Source organism: Barbatula barbatula (genome assembly GCF_947034865.1).
Source record: "Barbatula barbatula genome assembly, chromosome: 9".
NCBI lineage: Eukaryota > Metazoa > Chordata > Actinopteri > Cypriniformes > Nemacheilidae > Barbatula > Barbatula barbatula.
The window spans coordinates 13,095,492-13,116,623 of record NC_136772.1 but is presented as its reverse complement, the minus strand read 5'-3'; the positions used below and the strand labels follow the sequence as shown (position 1 = coordinate 13,116,623).

General features: G+C 37.9%; 2 protein-coding genes across 3 annotated transcripts in view; both read left to right on the top strand.

Annotated features, from left to right (window-relative positions):
• Positions 1–1,052: 1,052 nt before the first annotated feature.
• rbm44 (RNA binding motif protein 44) lies at positions 1,053–8,568 on the top strand. Of its 2 annotated transcripts, none has more exons than XM_079464567.1 (18): positions 1,053–1,575; positions 1,919–2,003; positions 2,504–2,610; positions 2,690–2,764; positions 2,890–2,944; positions 3,061–3,191; positions 3,267–4,072; positions 4,142–4,203; positions 4,656–4,820; positions 5,423–5,591; positions 5,671–5,711; positions 5,795–5,876; positions 6,330–6,399; positions 6,475–6,597; positions 6,742–6,812; positions 6,904–6,977; positions 7,531–7,741; positions 7,861–8,568. In XM_079464567.1, exons 1-18 carry the CDS (start codon positions 1,443–1,445, stop codon positions 8,137–8,139), a joined length of 2,739 nt encoding a protein of 912 aa, XP_079320693.1. In that variant the 5' UTR covers positions 1,053–1,442; the 3' UTR covers positions 8,140–8,568. The 2 variants fall into 2 exon arrangements, with proteins under 2 accessions (XP_079320693.1, XP_079320694.1); XM_079464568.1 differs by having other exon boundaries at positions 1,273–1,575; positions 7,555–7,741; positions 7,861–8,551.
• Positions 8,569–10,400: 1,832 nt separating this feature from the next.
• Positions 10,401–21,132, top strand: part of itgb5 (integrin, beta 5) — a 28,182-nt gene continuing 17,450 nt past the window's right edge. The window contains exons 1-9 of the mRNA XM_079463741.1: positions 10,401–10,968; positions 11,294–11,379; positions 11,610–11,817; positions 11,902–12,151; positions 12,840–13,008; positions 13,726–13,887; positions 14,980–15,075; positions 15,186–15,275; positions 16,307–16,441. Of these exons, the coding sequence (XP_079319867.1) occupies positions 10,884–10,968; positions 11,294–11,379; positions 11,610–11,817; positions 11,902–12,151; positions 12,840–13,008; positions 13,726–13,887; positions 14,980–15,075; positions 15,186–15,275; positions 16,307–16,441 (1,281 nt within the window). The 5' untranslated portion in view covers positions 10,401–10,883. The remainder of the gene's footprint in view (positions 10,969–11,293; positions 11,380–11,609; positions 11,818–11,901; positions 12,152–12,839; positions 13,009–13,725; positions 13,888–14,979; positions 15,076–15,185; positions 15,276–16,306; positions 16,442–21,132) is intronic.

The following is a 21,132-nucleotide window of genomic DNA, read 5'->3' as shown; positions in this document are numbered from 1 at the left end:
CTGATCTCTAGTTGCAGTGCATTGGCATTTCAGGCACATTTTTTGGAAGGTTGTAAACTCCCGTAAATAAAAGATGAAATTATAATGAAATGTATTATTATTATGATAAACTGTAAGCAATAGTATGGTTATTAAGGCTGAATCATACAATTGGCCTATTTCATTTTGAAATCCATTACATTTTCAATGTATTTTAATTTTAAAACACATTTTAAAAAACAAATAAAAAGCCTCTTTATCACTGCATCTGAACCCATATGAAATATAATTTCGCTTTGCAGAATTTCATTTGTTTTGGGTATATCATGCCACCAATCCATGTTGGTATCAGTTTTCTACTTTAAAAGAGAAATAATAGAAGAAGCAATAATATTTTTTTATCTTAAGGTTGACATTTGCATGAAATCGCCCGACTACATGTGCCATTTTATTGTTAAAGAAACACCCAAACCTTGAACATAGTTAAGACCAATATGATTCCAGTAGCCAAAAAAAGAGACGTTATTGCTGATCAACGTGAAAACGACCCCCTACCCCATATGCTCAAGGAAGCCACTTAACCTTTGAACCCTCCTACCTGTAAATAACTTTGCTGTCACCACAACGATTTATTTCTAGTTTATTTTATACTACATAACTTACTAATGTAACAGGGAGGAGCTGCATATTGCTCTCATGCAAAAAAAGTTAATGGGGGATCCATCAACATGTATTTTGCAGTGTGGTCTGCTAATGACTGTGTTTTAGAGAAGTATTGATTTCACTTATCAAATCCGACAGCTAATGCACACCATTTGCTTTGAGCACATCTTTAAGTACAATGGAGCAAGATAGAGCTGACACGTGACCTAATCACTCGCCGCTGTTTTTCCCCATTTCCCCTCGTAAGCAACGGTCATACTGCTGAGACACACACGGATTAAGACATTTAAAAATGTATCTTAATAGTTCGATTTGTATACTTTGTTTTTTAATATAATTGCCCTGTTTATTACACGGTTAGAATCCCTCTCTGGGGCGAGTTATTAATCGTGCTATGTGTTCCCTCTAGTGGCCACACGTGTAACTACATTAAATAAACCCCGGTCGGTGGTCGTGACCAGGACGTCCAACTCTTAAAATGTGAACTTAACAACTAACTAAAGAGACCACAGAGGTTCAATACACTGTTTTTTTACTTATAGTAGGGTAGTTGGCTGTTACAGAGGTTATAAAAAACATTAATGATTTAGGACGTCAGCAATTATAATTGTATACTACGTACTACGTACTACGTACTACATACTAGTTCATAATTGAACAGCAGCAGCGTCATTAACTGGCGCCAAGCCTATGAGCTGCATGTTAGGCCTGAGGTGCAGATGCGTCCAGAACCCCTTCTAATATCGTTATTATAGCTGCTATATACGTTTTTCCAGCGTTATCGTGTGAGTTTTTAAAACATGTGGTTACCTGTCGTGGTACCGTATGTTTTTGAACCATATTCAAACATATACGACAACCGTTCTGGGAGAGCGGTGACTCCGATGAATCCCTTCGACCAGCGTGTGTATCGCGCGGTGAACGAAACCGTTGGTAAGTCAAACCAACCAAACAATGTGGTCAGTCAGATCCTCACTGCAGGTAAAGGCAGTTACACAAAACATTAAACCGTTTCACGTGGAGATTAGTTAAGTGTTACATTTAACTAACATATAGGCAATATTCAACCAGTCATGGCGGTTGACAACGCAAATATGCTAATAATAACGTTAGCCCAGGTTAAAACGTATAACCCAAGTATTCCTTTGACCTGGGTTTAAAGTGTGAAAATCAGAATTTCAAGTGTGAAAATCCGCCCAGCGCAAACCCATCACGTTTGTGTAGCAATGTAAAGATGGAGTTCACAAACTGTTTGTGTTTGTTGTTTTTCACTCAGCTTCGCTGAATTTCTTGCAAGCTTCTCAAGGCTTTAGAAATGACCCGCCATATGCAGAGGATGAAAGGAAACTAAAGATCAATAGGTAAACCAATTGTTCTACAACTTGACATCTTACTAGACAAGCTAAATGACTGACGTCGTTAAGATTTATTGATGTAAAAAAACCTCAGACACACATCAACTTGTCATGTATAGACCACTCCAGAAAATGTAAACCATGCTCGCCAGCGCTAACGTTCATAACCACATTAAAATGTTAAACGAATATCTTTAATATTGAAGTTTAAAAAAATTAAATATAGAAACCGGAAGTGCATCTGAACCGTTGGCCGTTTCTCAATTCCAAGAATGCAAAGTTTTTAAGTTTTTGATGATGAAATGGCCAGTGTTTACATTTGCCAAAGTGGTCTATACTGAATTTGGTCTTTGTTTCCTAGATCGGGGTAGTTTTTTTTGTATTTTTCTACAATATAAACAATACTAAGTAAATTAAATGAAACATTGTACTATATATCGTTTTGTAATTGTTTAAGCCCATACCTTGTGACTCTGACCAAAGCAATTGTGCCTGTCATACTGTAGCTCGTTATTCAATCTTGTCCGGGTCAATCATTCTCTGGAACTTACTGACCCAAAGTTGCTTGGCTGGTACCTTTCTTTACCAGTGGATGACAGGACACTAGTGCAACGTAAGGTTTTCAATTATACATTTGTGGTCAATAAGTAATATGTTTTTTCTTGTGGTAAATTGTGCTTTTTCATCTACAGAAGAGGGAGGACTTCTCCAGTTTATACAAAGACACCCTAAACTCGTAGAAGTCAGAAAGTGGGTTTATGTGAAACGTGAGTTTGTTCAGTTAGTGACATTTTGATTGTGACTTTATTGCGATTGAATGTTACTTTTGCCAGTTCATACAGAATGTATTCTAGACCTGTAATTTATATATGTATGTATCTATAACATTCAGAACAATTCAGAGGACACTGCAGTCCCCCTCCAACAACCATGTCATCAAACCACAAGTAGGATCTATATCAGTTTTGAGAATCATGCTTTATTTAATGCACAATTTTAAAATGGTACTCATTAATATCATTAATGATAACCTCGGTCTGTTTGCAATGTGGCTGTATTTTAGGTCATGGTTTCCAACATTATCTGGTGTATCCCAGTGTCAAAACTGTGGGAACACTTTTCCATTTGGTACTAAGAAGTGTTATCGTTGCGGCATACATGTTCAAATTCCAGAGCAAGAAAACTCCATCTCAGGTGAGATGTGTTTTGCTTTTGCCATTAACTTCAACATCAGTAGCAACTAGTACACTGATATATTTTCTGGTTTAGGAAACGAGAATGACCTTGAGCTTCTACCTAGTAACGTGAGGGAAGAGCTGAATGTTATAACTTCTGAAAATGAAACCAGCCAGCAGAGGTATGGCAGCTCCAGTAAAGGATTATGTAATGCACAAGCCCAGTGCTTGTCTCAACTCTGGGAGGAAGTAGAACAAAGGGAGGACATCAAGCACTTCCATGACTTTACAGTCCAAGCAAACCACTCTCTTGATTTGGCGTTGGATATGCAGAGTCATGTTCAGAGAGTTAACCATTTCCAGAATGACCAAGAACAATTGTATGAGGAATCGGAAGCTGATGTGGATCAGGAAACCATGCCAGAATACTACAGTTTCAGTAGCACAAGCTTAAATAACACTGAATTGAGTGATGGCAGCCAGCATATGGAGTCAGGCTTCAACGATTCCATCATGGCTACTAAAGGAAGTACAGAACTATCAGATGTACACTCAGAAACCACCATGGCCAGTGCTGTGGATTGCTTCTCCCCTCTCGGCCAATCATTTGAGCTGGCCAATGATTCAGGAGACCATGTTGAGGACCTACGAAATAAGGAACCACCAAGATCTTTTGTGAACCAAATAGTTGATGCCTGTGGGGATTTCAGAGCCGGTTTAACATCTACACGTGCAACAGAGGTTTGTCAGATCATGCAGATGAGAGCCAGCCAAAGCGTTGCCACTGATACAGACTCACTACCTATCAGCACTATAAAGGATACACGCATGCAAACGTCCACATCTGACAAGAGCATCGTAACTGAAGTCTACATGGCTGACTTGGATATTCTTACAGAGGTATTTCATTCCTAAGCCACATGATTGGAGTTTAAAATGAACTTTTTATAATGAAAATCTGTATCTTAGGAATTCATAAAGCTTAAGGAGATGGAGAAGGAACTGAAGCAGTTGAAGAATAAAAAGTCAAGGTAATGTCCTAACTTTCGAAATTCTTCCTTCTGTTTGCATGTCAGGGAAACGTCATCTAACACAAGTATGACATTTAGTGATTTCAATTTACACCTTCGTAAAGATTTCAATTGATACATCGGGCTGCAGTCCTTAAAATAATTTATTTATTCAGTGTATTTAAATGTAATTTCATCCTGTCAACAATACGTTTCCTGAGATTTTTAAAAAGGTTGACTAGAGTTGTCGAGCGCTTTTCCACCATCGTGCTGAACTATTCTAGCGACGGTCTGGAACGGTTACAGTTATGTTTCCATGTGAGCCTAACTCCGCATGGTATGATTTACAAATGGTTCTCGGGCCAGTGACCGTTGGCGACAGGAAGTGACAAATTTGAGAATTGCTCAACTTTATGCAAATCAGGAATGACGATATTTTAAAGTGTTTGTTCAGAAGCATCTAATCTTCACAGGCCTAATCCTGGTGGTGATGTTTGCGGCAATGTCAGCGGGTGTGACTGTGCCCAGCGGGCAAGACGAGCAGAGCTGCGTCTTCTTGGTCTTCAGTACATCATGTGCCAACAGCACTGCTGGAGATGCTATTTTACCTCCCCACTTGGTGAAACAGCTCATCAGGGGTAAGAGACTGCTTAACTATTCATCCCCTTTAAGGAAATCATCACCAGGCAAAATTGCTAACGTGCTTACCTGAAACTTTAATGTCCAATGTGTAATTTTGTGGAGGATCTATTGACAGAAATGCAATATAATATACATAAGATGTCTTCAGAGGTGTATAAACTCTTTACATAATGAAGCGTTATGTTTTTATTATCTTAGAATAAGCTATTTCTATCTAAATATAATTTGACATGTTATTTGTACAGTAGCCCTAAATGGAAAAAACTGCTCTACTGTGCTCGCATCGTAAATACATTATCTCCTTTGTCAAAGAAGCGAAAACATGACAACATCTTTGTCAGAGTCAGGCGGCATAGTGCTTCGAAAGGGAGAGGGCGAGCAGTGGAGTGAGCCGGTGTTTGCAATTCAAAACCTCACTGCTAGATGCTGCTAAATTTTATAAACTGGACCTTTAAGTCAGTGTTGTGCTCCTTTTACACTGTGCCATGCAAAAAAACATACAAATTGTTTATAGTTGTGTCTGAGACAATGACAGAGTTTACCTGATTTCATGTAAAGTTCAATTAAGCATTCTGACTGTTTTTTGTATGTTCCTCAGGACTGGTGCACTGCCTGACATCATATCAGAAACTCTGAAAACACTAGAGAAAGATTACCATGACATGATGAGACAGATTTTGGCAGGCACTCCCCTAGATGATCTCAAGGTTCTGTCAGTAGACTCTCAAAAGATAATGACTACAGGGACAAACTACAGCCCAACATTGGTATGACAGAACTTAAACATTGGAAGATTTAGAAGTATATCTGTGAATGGAGGATGACATTTATAATTTCTCATTGTAGGTGCTTGAGGCCCATTTAGGGTCACTTGACTGCCTAGGAAGGTATGATATCTCTGAGATCTTAAAAATGATTGTTTGTTGCCTCATACATCTTCATAAATGCACAATATTCTCATTTTGTGCAGTGCCGTTGCAAATTGCCATCTGTTGGAGGAAAAAGATAAAGGGACCAGCGTACCTCTGTGTCAGAACATTGAAGACATTCAGGTAATTCGTAAAGTATTCGTATAGGTAATTCATTCACATTTGTGTTCAGCAGAACAAATAAATGTACAGTGGGGGAAATAATGTTTTGATCCCCTACTGATTTTTTAAGTTTGCCTACTTACAAAGAAACGAAAGGTCTAATTTATTTATTGTAGGTTTATTTTAACTGATAGGAACCAAAAATTCCTTGGTTTTCAAAAGTGGCTTTGATCGCGCTTACAGGTCAAATTTAGTTGAATATAATATAATTTAATACAATTTAATATTCCAATTCGCAGTTGTACCTAAAACAGTTACAGAATATCTGGCAAGTACTAGCCAGTTAACATTTAGCACTTAGCGGGTGTTCATTTTAGGCCCTGAAAACTGTTATTTATTTGATTATTGTGAAAACTATTGTGATAGTTGATGTCCGTCACATTCAGACTGTTTGTCCTTTCTTCAACTGAATAGGATGAACATGTTGACCGCAGCACCAGAGGCAAAACTGCAGTACCTTCGAACAAGCATCATGGAAACTCCAGTAAAATAAAATATGATGTTAATGTTAAGGAAAAAGCACAGGAATTGTGAAACAATGTTCTTTATACCATGCTAGGTGCCATAAAGGATCTCAATGGAAGTGAAGCATGGTTTGATGCTGAGGAGGAACTTCAGGATGGAAATATGGAGAAACAAAAGGAGGGGAGAGAAAATATAATACACAAAATGGAGCAAAAAGGTGTTCAATTAATCCTGAGATTGAATTTGTTATCTGAAAACCAGTAATGACTGTTGCAGTCTGGGCTGGGTAATCTGTTTGATATAACTAAACTTGGGGTTGCAAGAAGGACATTATTTTGTGATCATTGGTACTATTTCACAGGGACTGATCAGGAGAACTCAAATCATAGCTCCATTTTGTGCGTTACCTGCTTGCCAAGAAGTGTCACTGAGGTAGGGTACAGTATATGTGTGAATGTAACGGTTTTAGACAATGATAGCCTCTAGGAGGCAGCAAAAGCCAGTGAATGTTATATTTTTGTAGCAGGAGATTCTGATTTGGTTTGAGAAGTATAATGCCACAGGTGTCAGCATCTCCACTTTCAGCAACAATATCAGGTAAGAATTAGTTGCTTTATTAATGACATGGTATCCTCAAACGAAATAGTTTCCGAATATTACCCCACACCCTCAATGCGCACATACATTTCTGTGCATATTTGGTATTCAATATTGTACGGTGTGTAACGGACATGTATATCTTGCATCCTGCAACTATTTGGGTTATTCACAGTTTGAATTAATATATTTGCCAAATTATTCTGTGATGTGATGGATAAAAAGTACAAATTCTTTAGATGCACATGTTGCTCTCTATTCAAATTAAAATCCCAGTACATTTTACACAACTGTGTGACTCTAAATTGTGTGGATTATAAAAACCAGCAGGCCAACAGGTTTTTAATTGGACACTAAATGTGAATTTCTTGCTGAACTAGTATGTTTACATCCGCTTGCTATCTTAACAAAACTGGAACCACACCCAGACTGTCAAAGGTATAATAATAAATTGACAGCAATGGATGTAATAATTATATTTTGTATTAATTTAGAATATTATAGTTTGTTAGTAAATCACTATTGAACTGTAATCATATTTTTGCCTATTTAGGGCTGCTATTGTTTACCTCAACAGCGCCAATGATGCCAAGGCAGCTGTTAAAGATCTAAATGGGTGCACTCTCCAAGGACACAAACTTTGTGTACAGGAACTGTGTGGGCCTACCTCAGCTCATCCGAAGTTAAATGATCAGCCTCACGACGCTGTAGAAACCAGTAAAAAAGAAATGAATAGACTGAGAACCAAGGGTGCAACAGCTAGAGTTAGTATGAAGCACTAGAATTTAAGTTACCTTTCACATTTAATGTGGGTTAAAGTCAAATTGACATTTTATTGTTACAATTCGGTTGTGACATTAATCATTTATTTACTTTGTCTTAGGGACCACGTTGTAGTGTTGACAGGTTGACCAAGGTTTGTGACTCACCCACGGCCTCCGGTACCTGCGTGCCAAACCGCTATGTCGACACAGGAAGCTTTAATACAATCATGGTCCGGCTATTAGAACGCCATCCAGATGTAGACCGTCAGAGGATTGTTGATGCCATGTTAAAACTGCGGGACATGAATCAAGGCATCCTTAGAGGTTTTACTTTGAGCACTATAGTGGATATGACTTCTAAGCTTATTACACAGGACTTTTCCTCCAAGTGTGTCTGAGTTTGTAAAACTTTGAGCAGCTGTTAAGGCCTTGTAAACCTTTACTTGACCAGTGTGACTGGTGTTCAGTTGTCAGTTCCTTTTTAGGCCTGTTTGTAACTTTCTTTTAATGTTATACTTGTTTTAGTGAATTGAGACCGTGAAAACAGAGGAACAGGCATTTTTCTTAAATAGAGATTTGGTTCCTGACCGGTTTTCAGCAATTTTCAAATTGTTTTAAAAAATGTTAAGGTTTGCTTGTGTTGCTTGAATAAAATACATTTCCTTTGTTTCCTAGCATTATTTAATAAGTGGAAGCATAGAACATCTGTGAATGTAAAATCAGAGTTGTATAAAGGTCTTATATAAAAAGTTGGAAATGCAGGTGGATAGAGTGCAGGGGTGACTAAAATGTGGAGGATTTCCATCTTTATACACAAAATCCAATGCAAATGAAATACATATAGCACCAGTTCCAAGACAAGGCTTAAGACTAGTCCCAGGCCATCTCAACTCAAAATTACTTGCCCTGACATATCTTAAAATATGCCAGTGCCATATTCGCTAAATTCCATATTTCTTGCCAATCCCTTAAAATATTCTTTATGATTATCGTTTTAGCTTCCCATTTACTTAGATACATTAATATATTTCTTCCTTTTAAGAGCATCTTCTGCCAGTCTATCAACCTCTTCATACCGTTCTATACCCACATGGGCTGGGACCCAACAAAAACCAACCACTATCCCTGTTCTTTATATACGCCATAGTAAAGTTAATATTTCATTCAGTAAATCTTTTAGACTGATATGTATATAATGATGTTAATACTGATGCAGAATCAGAGCATATCACCACTATTTGGCTTACATCCTCTGCCTATGTCAGACCCACTAGAATTGCTATAATTTCGATGGAATAAATTAACAGTGCGCATGTTACTCTTTTACATACGGACACCTTCAATTCTAGTGTTTAGGATCTTTTGATCCGTCAGTGTATATATACAGTATGTAAACTTGCATAGAATCTTTCCTGCAAATATCTTTTTACCTTCTGTTTAATATTACCCATTCCTCCCACTCTATTTCAACTTCTGGTATCACCCACATTTGACCTTCACCCCTTACTGGTTACGTACTTGATTTGATGTTGTCAACTTGATACTTGTCAGCTAATTGCTCATATTCCATCCAAATCCTTTCCTTTTTTCGCTGTATATTCCCAACAATCATTGAACACATCTTAGGCAATATGATCTCCAGAATGGCTCTTAATTGAAGTCCAACATACTACGGATAGTTTTATTCTTCTCAAACTTAATGGTATTTCAATTGCCTCAACCAACAATGCCCTGGTTGGATTAGTTTTACCAACTCCTAAACATATTCTAATTGCTCGTATTGTATCCTATCTAATTTCCTATATAATGCATCAGATGCTCCCTCATATACCATGCACCCATAATCCGAAAAAGATCTGATCAAGGCTTGATATCACAGACATTCTACCTTATTTTTTTGTTTCGTCTATATGCTTTTTTTTCGAGGTATATCTTTTCATCTTACCACATTTCTAAGTATTTCAAAACATGGACTCTTCAATAAAATTCTATATTTTCTGAAGCTTTCCTTTTTCTGCGTAACACCATATAGCATCATTTACTGGTTGACATTTTAAAACTCCAACCTATAGTCCATTTTCCACCTTTTTAAAGCCTGCTTGGAAACAAGCAGATACATGTGATATGTATGTTCGAACCCTTGTTCCAAATAGCGGCATCTTCTGCACACATAGCACATCTCACTCCATTTCCTATAGTTTGTCACAAATGTAATTAATCGTAATAATAAAAAGCATTGGACTTACTCCCTTGAGGAATACCAATTGATGCTCTAAAAATCCCTACTTTCACTTTCCTTTTTTTTTTGAATAAAAATGTCAACATCCAATGATCCTATCCTTGACGCTTTAATTAATAATACTTCTCTCCATATTTGTTTCATATGCCTTTTTTATGTCAAAGTACACTGTTATGAACTTGGCCTGGAGACCACTGTCGCATTTCATAGATTGACAGACAGACATGTCCTCCATCAATCAAATGTTTCTACTGGCGTGTACAAATGTACTTATACGTATATAAAGTTAATGTAAGTTATATACTTACAGGTTTAAGAACTAGTCTGAGGTTTTCTAACCAAACATACAAAATAAGGGTCCGCCTTCGGTCAGCGTTTTTATTTCCCCGCCCATATTCCAACAAGCCCCGCCCTTTCGCCTGATTGTTCGGAATACGGGTTGGTGAAAGAAACGTCCAGCGTCTCTATGGGCGGAGTTTAAAATAAAGCGAGAGACGCGGCAGGGCACCAAGTACTGAACTTTCTCGCTGTAAAGAACCGGAGGATTGATGTTTAACTGTGTAAACATAAAACAGACTCGATACGAAATGTTAAACGGCTCCTGTTGAAGATGGAAGTCGTGATGGATGTGAACCTCTGCAACAGACAACAACCAGAGTACGACAGTAACTAAAACTTCAAGTGCGGATTATTGTTCCGAGTTGGTGCGGTTCACTCGCATGTTTCCCGGTTTCAGGGGACATTCACTTCAGTCATGTATATACCGCTGCAAAGTGGGTGAAATTGGCAGAGAGGAGAACGGGCAAAGAGGAAGGATTTCCATTTAGAAAACGTTCTGTTGTGTCTTAATGTTTGGACAAAACCCTCCTTTACGTTGAGCGGGATTGTTGGTCTTTGCAAGGAATGATGTGGAAACTTTGCCGATTCACACGTCACCCTGCTCTTCTAGCTTGCCTGGTCTTGGACATATTTATTTACAATGTCAAAGGTTAGTACCCGCACTTCAGTTTACACACTCGTGCAGTGTTTAGCGAACACATGTATTTGCCTTTAAAAGCTCTTTGCCTCATTCTATTGAGATAAAAAGTACTAGTCAAATTGACAGACGAACGGATGTGAAATTTTCACCTGCATCTTTGTCCTTGCTCGGGCTTTTCTGATTTTGATATCGCGTTACATAGTGTCGTCCTCTCTCGAATGCAAATGCTTTGGATAAATGAAACGTGAATGCAGTTCAGAACGTTTGCGTACGTCTACGTACCAGTTTATGACTCTTGGTTTGATCTGTTTTGAATGTTCTCCTGTTTTTTTAGGTCTTAATGTGTGTACGAGCGGTAGTGCCACATCTTGTGAGGAATGTCTTCTCATTCACCCGAGCTGCGCCTGGTGCGCGCAAGAGGTGTGTGATCTAAGTCGTTTCAAACCTACTAAACTGTCAACCCAGACAGTACAGTTTTAGACATCATAGGTGTGTTGAACTGCTGTCTAGGTCGACCGTCCATTAAATCTCTAGTTATTTATTCCAACACTTTAATCATCTAGAGCTGGATGTTGGCCAAAGCTTTTGATCATCTCCCTTTCTGCGTTTGTGGGTTTGTTTATTTTAAAATGATCTTTTTCCTGATTTAGGACTTTGGACAAGCAAGAACACTCACCTCACGGTGTGACCTAAGCCAGAATTTACTCAAAAGAGGCTGCGATGCACCTTTTATAGAGAATCCGAAGAGTAGCAAAACTTTCCTGAATAGCAAACCCCTAAGTTCCAAGAAGTCCGGATCGACCCAGTATGATGTCGTCCAGATATATCCACAGAAAATCTCTCTCAGCTTAAGGCCTGGTATGCGTCTGTCATCTGCGTACACTTTGAATTGACTGTGTCCCTGTTCCAAACCAATAGTTGCATAACCCTTGTCTCTTTAAGGTGACCAGACCTCATTTGAGGTACAAGTGCGTCCTGTGGAGGACTACCCTGTTGATTTGTACTATTTGATGGACCTCTCGCTCTCCATGAAGGATGATCTCGACACAATTCGCAACCTGGGCACCAAACTGGCGGAAGAAATGAGGAAACTCACAAGTAACTTCCGTCTTGGGTTCGGTTCTTTTGTGGATAAGAACATATCACCCTTTTCTTACACAGCCCCCAAGTACCAGGACAACCCTTGCAATGGGTAAGCGAGAGATTTCAGCACTTGGGTGATGTTTCTCGCATGTATGTGATGGGCTTTCCTGATGACTACATACCTTTTGTCCTTAAGCACGCTTTGATATGCATAGAAAATAATTGATTCGAAGGAACAACACCTTGTTAAGATCAGAACACGCAACTCTCATCTGTAGAAGTGAATGTGTGTCTAAAAATGTTTTCCCTTCCTATAATAAAATGTCAATGATTTTACTCTGAAAGCACTTGGCATGTCATAATTACTAACTAATATTGAACAGAAATATATTACACCTAAAATGTAAAACCCTAGTTTAGATCAGAGTAAACTTATTTTAAATCAAAAAGCTTCTACTTTAGTTGCTATCCCTGTGGTTATCATGTTGATCTAACGTAATCGTAATATTTTAAAGTGTGCCAGAATACACTGATGTCGCAGAACCATTATAGCACTTTCAGCTTATCACGCATCAGTGACCATGTAGGTTATGCACTTATCCACATCAGTGCTTACTGTGCCACTGCAAAAGTCAAAACATTCAAAACGTATGTGTATTAATGTACTGTATATATATGTATAATTCATCCTAATGTACAATGTTCATCAGGTAGAATAAAGCTATCTCTGCTATAATCATATTAGTTTAGGTTTTCTGATTATTACAAAATTCTCAATTCTAATTTCCATCTGTTAGATACAAGTTGTTCCCGAACTGTGTCCCCACGTTTGGTTTCCGTCACCTCTTGTCTCTTACGGACAAAGTGGATCGTTTCAACGAAGAAGTGCAAAAGCAGATGGTTTCACGAAACAGGGACGCGCCGGAGGGGGGGTTTGATGCCATTCTGCAGGCTGCTGTGTGTAAGGTAAGCTGTCGGTCAGCATGTACATACTGCCCCTTCATCCCCCAGCATCTTTGACTCCCTAAGCATCCTAAAGGAAGACCTTTTCTTCTCTTTACATCTTTCTTGAAAGGACACTTATTTTTTATGCTTTGCTATGTAATCCTTATTCAGATAAGATACAGGTGGCATTCTGAAAGCGACGCACAAATGTTGTATGTCATGGACTATAAAAATATTAGCTTGGGCGAAAATGACAGGATCACCGGACGTTCGAGCGAGACCGTGTGGCTTGTGCTGAATGAATGAGCAGAGCCTTGCTAGCACTTATTCTAGTTGTTTTACTGAGACTGGTATGTTTCTTATGTGTGATATCATGTTTTCGGTTATTGAGTCATCTAAAGCACCAGTAGTATTTTGTCTGCTTTGAGGATATTAGACACAACAAATGTTTTCTCAGTTCGTTTTAAATAGTTGTGTGGTTTGACATGAATTAGTTTGGAGTACAAATAATAAATGAGTGACCATATTAATTATGAGGATAATATGTCTTAATGTGGAATATTTATGCTGTTGAAAGTTATTATGTAACATAACTAATCCATCAACTACATGTAGATAGGATATAACTGTGCAGTATTTAGCTGACCAACAATATAGTATATTAATAATCAGAACATTGCGTGTAAGCTGTAAGACGAGATATAAGTTTGTGAAATAAAAAGTTTGATCTCATGGCAGGAGAAGATTGGCTGGAGGAAGGAGGCCAATCATCTTCTGGTGTTTGCCACGGATGACGTCCCACACTTGGCTTTGGACGGAAAGCTCGGTGGACTCGTGCATCCTCATGATGGGCAGTGTCACCTGAATGACAAGAACGAGTACAGCGCTTCAAACAAAATGGTAAGTGAACATTTTATTTTGCAATACTGCATCACAGCTATGTATATGGCAATATGTTATGTAATGTTATATATTATTACTCTACTCTATAAACTAATGTTCTCTGCACGTTTATTTGGCTTTTTTCAAGCTGTCTGAACAGTTATAAATATATGAGTTGATTGTCTGAAAGCTTTATCTGTGCACTTTTTGTTTCTCTTTGATATTCATAACTTTTTTGGGCTTTGAAGGGCATAGAATGTTTTTTCGTCTTTGTGAAGTGCAAGAACAGATGCAGGGCTCAACTTTCATTGCAGTTTGGGCTCTGTCCAAAGCAACCAAATGTTTCAAGAGTGACCACTTGAGCAGCAAGCAAGCAAGCAAACAAACATGCTACGTGTACCATATACGGCAACCTAGATAAATATTATGAAATTGTTTGACATTCAGTTTTCTGTGCTGTTTTTATGTATTTACTGTTGAAGCCATAAGGTTGGCCGGGACATATTAAAGGGCTCAATGCTTTCATGTAAATAGCCAATAGGATTTAGTTTAGTTCACATTTGTTTGTTAGTTTCAGGGGGCGTAAACTAACTAAAGGGATAGGTCACACAAAAATGAACACACTCATCGGTTAGTCACCCTCATGTCAATCCAAACCTGCTTGACTTTTTTCTGCCGAACACAAAGTAATATATTTTGAAGAATGTTGGTAACCAAACAACATTGGATCCCATTTAACATTTCTCACAATGTCTTTTTACAATTAACAATTTAACATGTAAATTCTTCTAAACTTTGTCAACAAGTAGGACACTACCATGAAAGACACATATCATACGACGCACTGGTTGTGATCTGTAAAGAATCTTTAATAAAATCAAATGTGCACATCACTCATTATTTTTTTAAAGAAATGCTAACTGGGTTTCTCAGACAGGTCGACACTGAACGCTTTTAGCTGTAGATAGAGGAAACGGGTTGGAAGGTCAGTGGAAATCATGATGAGGAATCAGAAGAGCAATGACTTCCTTTCACAAACCTCTCACAGGAAGGCTGCAACAGGGAGTGAATGAACTTCTTACTGACAGACATTGATGCATTTCTTTACAGGACTACCCGTCACTAGCTCTACTGGGAGAAAAACTGGCAGAAAATAACATTTTCCTCATCTTTGCAGTGACCAAAAGACACTATGTTCTTTACAAGGTATCTTACATTACCTTTATTATAAGACAGAGTTCTGTGTTACTGTGTTTGCTAGTGGCTCTAATCGTATTTTGTTTTGTTTTCTATAATCTTTGACTTTCTACCCATAGAACCTAACTGCTTTGATCCCTGGGACGACAGTGGAAATTCTGGACCAAGACTCAAAAAATATTATTCAGCTAATTGTCAATGCATACAATGTAAGTCATTTTGTTAACATATTTCTGTTACTATTATTAATATTGTCCTTTTGCATTTCAGCTTTCATGCCATTTTCTCTTTGATAAACCGCTGTAGATGATAGTTTCTTCTGGTCTTTTTGAGCCGACGACTTTCCTTTCATGCTTCTCTAACCTGTAAATGTATTGCATACATCTCTCAGGGTTCAAGGTTAAAGCCTGCTGTGATGTATAGTGATGCCCCATTATGAACGCATGGAAGTGCAATGTGTTGAACACATGAAGGGTCATTCAGCTGTCATAGATGTTTGCTCCTAACACAGGACTGTGAACAACCCAGTAAGCTAAATAAATAACAGCAAACCTGCTCTAGTTAATCTGATCACCACATGAAGCATCTTTATATTGAGATATGTAAGTTTAGTGGATTGCAGGCTAAACTGTAACTAAACTATGATCACATGCTTACATAAGCACCTAAAATAAGGTATTTCCTGTGTTTTGGTCAATGTGGAAATTGCAGATCTTCTATGTCTCCCTACAATCATACAGTAAGCTTGGTAGTCTGGCATTTGTAGATAATGATGAAGCACTCAGATACTGTGTGTTTCTTGCTGTATTCAAAGACTTTGCTCCAGGAAATGTGCTGGAATGTTATTTTGGGACCGTAGTTGTTTTTTCTGTAACGCATGTGTGTGAGGGACGAAGACCTTGTGCTTTTTTTGTAGCTGGGACATTTTTACACTTTAATGAAGGACTAAATGTATATTTAAAATAAAATGTATATGCAAAAATGTATATTTATACAGGATCTGCTTTATATGAGCAACAAGAGTTTGATAGAAATATTTCATATTTTCTTGTGCTATAGTTTTCATTGGTTGTGTATGCAAGGTGCTCGTGATTTTACTTCTTGGTGCCAGAGAGTAACATATACCTAGTATTTCCTACACGCTGGAATAATATCTTTAGTATTTTCTGAACTGTTTCCAGTGGGTGTTAGAAAACTGACCCTTGTTCATTGTGTTTGTTCTTTGTTTCTGTTCGTGTAGGACATCAGGTCAAAAGTTGAGCTCAGCGTTTGGGATCATCCTGAAGATCTTAATCTGGCCTTCACTGCCACCTGCCAAGACGGGCGACCCCTACCTGGCCTCCGCAAGTGTGCTGACCTCAAGATTGGTGACACTGTTCGTATTCAATTCTTATCAAATATTGCATGTGTTTTTTTACATTCAAAATCACGACTACACCTAGTCCTGTCTGTGTGCTTGGATTGTATGACGATAGCCAGGCTTAAAAGGATGATGATATGCATGTTATTTTTGTACTACTTAATTTTGTTTCAGCTGCTTATTATTTCAGTTCTTCATTGTCCCTTTGATGGGAAAAATACAATAACAGTCTTATTCGTGCATATGTTGCACATTTTCGGTTCGGAAAAAAGGGGCAGATTTCACTATTCTTGAGGAAGTGAAAGATAGTGATGGAGAAAGAGAAGAGAGAATGTCAGATATTTATTTTAGGGCATGACCTGTTTGTTGTTTTAGCTTAAAGGTCCAGTGTATGAGGTTTCGAACTGCAACCAACAGCTCACTCCTCCCCTCCCCTCCCTTTCGAAGCACTACGGTGGCTGACACAAGTCTAAGATTTTGTCACATTTTCGCTTTTTTATTTATGAAATGCACTCTCTAGAGGAGTTTGTCCATTTAGGAATTTCTGTTTACCTTTACATGTAGTAAACACTAGTTTCTGTTAAAAGAACGAGACCTTATTAAATGGATAAAATGAAAAATCTTGCGTCAAACGTTTCTTTCCAATAGAAGTCCATTAAAAGGAAACCGCATTACGTACCGAAACGACCTCGGAAAACCAAGTAAAATACATTTGTTTATCACAGATTGTCGCTACATTGAGCCACATTATGTGGTGTCTTTTATAATGAACTTCTATGAAGAACAAGCTTAACGTGAGACTATTCTTATCCTCGGAATAAGTGCTTGTTTTTTATCAAGAGCTAGTGTTTATTACAATTAAGGTTTAATAGAAATTACATTTACGTGGTCGTTGTTTCAGTATGCTTTTTCCTTATAATGGATTTCTATGGGGAAGAACGAGATTTTACTTTATCTGTTTAATAAAGACTCGTTCTTTAAACGGCAGCTAGTGTTTCTTAGAAGATTTGACAGAAATTTGAGCTCACCTGGTCTTTATTTGGGAACGTTAAGTGAAGCGTTTTTAAAGAGTTTCCCGGCTCGACTCCTCCCGACCACAGATTCAGGTTTACATTCCACTTTTATCTGTGTTTCTCAGTAAATAATGGCAAGTTCCCCCCCTTCATGAACATCAACTTTAACTACACAATAAAAACACCTTGGGGTTTTTATGGTTTGATCGATTTAACGCAAAACTTAGGCATTTTGAGTTAGTGATAGAGAATTCCTATTGACAAAATCACTTGGTGCCCTCCATCTGCAATTCGTGTAGTGCAGTGACGTCATGTGCAAACAACCTGTAGATCCTTCAAAAAAAAGTACATATTACATAGTACATATCTTCATTATCAAACTTTCACAGAACTACTTTTTACGTGTCCCCACTCCCCATGCAGCTCGCTGACCCTCAGAGATTCAACTAGAATTCATCAGTCTCTGCTTTAGTGTTTCCTTTCTGCATAATTAAATGTAGAGATAGATCGTCCAAGGAGAGTGGGGGGGTAGAACTGAATAACCACAGAGAAGCCCCATTTTTCTCAGCCCGATCCAATAGGCCCAAATCCTTTTTGTTTATCCACGAGGGAAAATGTCAAACCATGCACAAGTGCCAGTCTTTCCTTTGGAGGGGGGCACAACCCAAGCAGTATCCCATGTGTCACTCACAGTTCTCCTGCCCGCTCTCGCAGGAGTCGGCCGCAGAATTTCAATGGCCTCGCACAATAGCACAGAGTTCTTTTTGGGTGAGGAGCTGTGGAAAAACACGGTCCTTAGATACAGAGCGTTAGCCTGGACTCTAAAGTTAAGCTTAGATTCCTTTCACAGAAGCAGGATTCAGACCCCTCGTGGCTATTCAAATATCCCACATAACATATAGGGGCTAATCCTATATGAAGTTGGCTGATTTCCCAGGGAAGCATCAGTATAATTTTGGATCGACTTGGATGGGTTTGTAAAGTCTTGCTCACTGTTGTGTAAGAATAGTATGTGATGTTTAAAGAAAGTGTGTAGAAGTTATGTGAATTTCTTTACTATTCACGGGGGAATTTGCAAAGAATGAATAGTGGCCACGTTTAGGTGTGCTTATTTGCACATACTGTTTGGGTTCATTTAGCATTTAGTTCACTAAAAGAATGATGTTCCGGCGTACATTGCCGGGACTGTGCAGCATCGCTCTATCGTTGCAGACACATGAGTTTACTCACATAAACATAGTTTACATACTTTACATTAACTGCTGCTCCACATATTTTACAGTAGCTACTGCTACATGTGTCTAATCTATGTTGTAATGGTCTTCGAACATCATTAATATTGAGTTTTATTTCTATAATTCGCATGTCATTTTACAAATCTTCAAAGGTTATTATGCATTGAGCTGTTAAAAGGTTCTGTAAAGGTTTGCCTTGTTGCATGTTATTACCCAAAATTTGCATTATAGCGTTATTGCGTGCTCAGACACATAGTCATTGTGTAAATCACCACCCACCGGTTCCATTTGTCCATCATAGCCCCATTCAGACGTTTTGCTTCTCTTAAAGAATTGTCTGGTTAAAAAGGCCCAAAATCACAATCCATGAATGTATGGTAAATATGCAAAGAAAAATATTGAAAATTCAACTCTTTGACTTATTTTGATGCTTGGCTTTTACAATGTGTACTCTACAGTTTTGGCCAGTATGGTAACATTACTTTACTCCATTGCTCATCCTCATAATGTGAGGATAATATCCTCCACCTTCTTCTTTCCAACCACATAACTGTCCGTTGTAGACCTTTCTGATTGTGCCTGCCTACATCTTACCGGTGCCATATCCTCGTGACTCACATGCCTCCTTAATCCAATTCCGCTGTTCATTAAATCATTCAGGAAATACTTCTGTACTTTCACCATCCTGTGACCCAACACTGTGCTGGAATTTGTGGTTTTGTCTTCAGAATGAAATATGCAGATTGTATGGGAATCATTTTTAACAAATTAGTTTGATCTCATTATGGCACCATTAAGATGCATTATTTTACCCTAATTATTTAGCAAATAATAATGATTAGGCAATATTTTTACCATTTTTAATAACAAATGTTTTAACAAATTAAGAAAGTAGGTGCTCGACCAGGAGTATATTTAAAGCAGAAAAATCTATATACAGTAAAGTTGGCTTAACAAAGATCTTAAAATATAAAAAAATATTATTATATTCTCACAAACCTGTGACATTCCCACGTATGAAGAGTTTATTTGTAAAAGGCGGATAACTTTTTGCAAAAAGTTATGATTTTTCATTGTCTTAGTTAGCTGTATTTTTATTATTTACAGTCGTTATTATTATTAGTTATTATTACTTAATCAAAACAGCTCTGCAGTTTGATTGATATTAATAGGAATGCACATAAAAATAAAAGAAGTGGGGCAATTCCAGCGTTTGAATGAGACCTTAAAGCTTTTTGGGTGAAAATGCTCAGAGAATGTTTTTGTTACCAGTTTACCGAACCCTTGTTGATAGAGTTTAAACATAAAGAAAAAAATCAGTACCGTATCAAGTTTTCTATTTTTAAAAAGGGAAATAAACATGCGTTATGGATGTGACAAAAAGGTAACAGTTTTTTGGAGACAACAAACTTTGTTGGATTTCTGTGAATTAAAATGCACAAACCTGTAGCGATTATTCCCAACAAATGGAGAAGGAATGCCCGTTCATAGAACATAAGGGTTACTTTGTTTAAATGTTCATGTGCCTATTTATGAGGAATATGGAACATTATGGATGTGACAATCCTGAAAATGGCACTTACCTGATTATGGTAAATCACGCACTAAAAAGAAAACCAATAAATTAAAACGCATGGGTATTTGAACCAAATCTTGATATCTGTGGCTGATATTTTTGCCCAATTATCTGTTTTTGTTAGTTAACTCTTCATATATTAAGGCGTCTTAACACAGCAAAGACTGCACAGAAACCGAATCTGAAGCGGCATAAAACCACGAAAATGTGTATTTACACAGACTGTAAATGCAGCTCTAAAGCGACATACATGCATTTACACAGGAATATCAATTATGTGACATAATGCTGAACATAACCACAAAAGCACAGTTCTAACAATATGCTAATAAAATAATGTCTTCAATTAAATAATTAATAATGACACTAATAATAACAATGTATACGTTAGAATAAAAGCAATATTAGGCAATGAATGCAACCATTTAAAATACATTGTCTAGCTAACAAACACTCCATAGAAGTTGTTTTAAATAGCCAGGAAGTCACTGTCGACCAGGAAAATGAACAGTTCTGGCGTTCTAGCAAATGTCACCACATTGTTGTGGTGTATGAATGATTGTACTCAATGAGATGCGTTCGAAAATATAACCACAAAATCCTGCATTTCAATCCTAGCCCGACGAGTCCCACATCATTTACACTCCTAGGGCCGGGCATTTATGCACAAGCGCTACTTTCACCACTCCTACTGTCCTCACTTTACGATCCGGACCAAAGCACACTTTTCCATTGGAAACGATTGAAAAAACACGCCGTTCACCAACAGAAACGCCCCTTACTGTTGCACATATGAACGTGTAGTCTAGACTTTCAACATCAGAAGGACCTGCTGGGGCCCAGTGTTCAGCTTTGAGCTCTGTGTAAAAGCTTTGAGAGGAA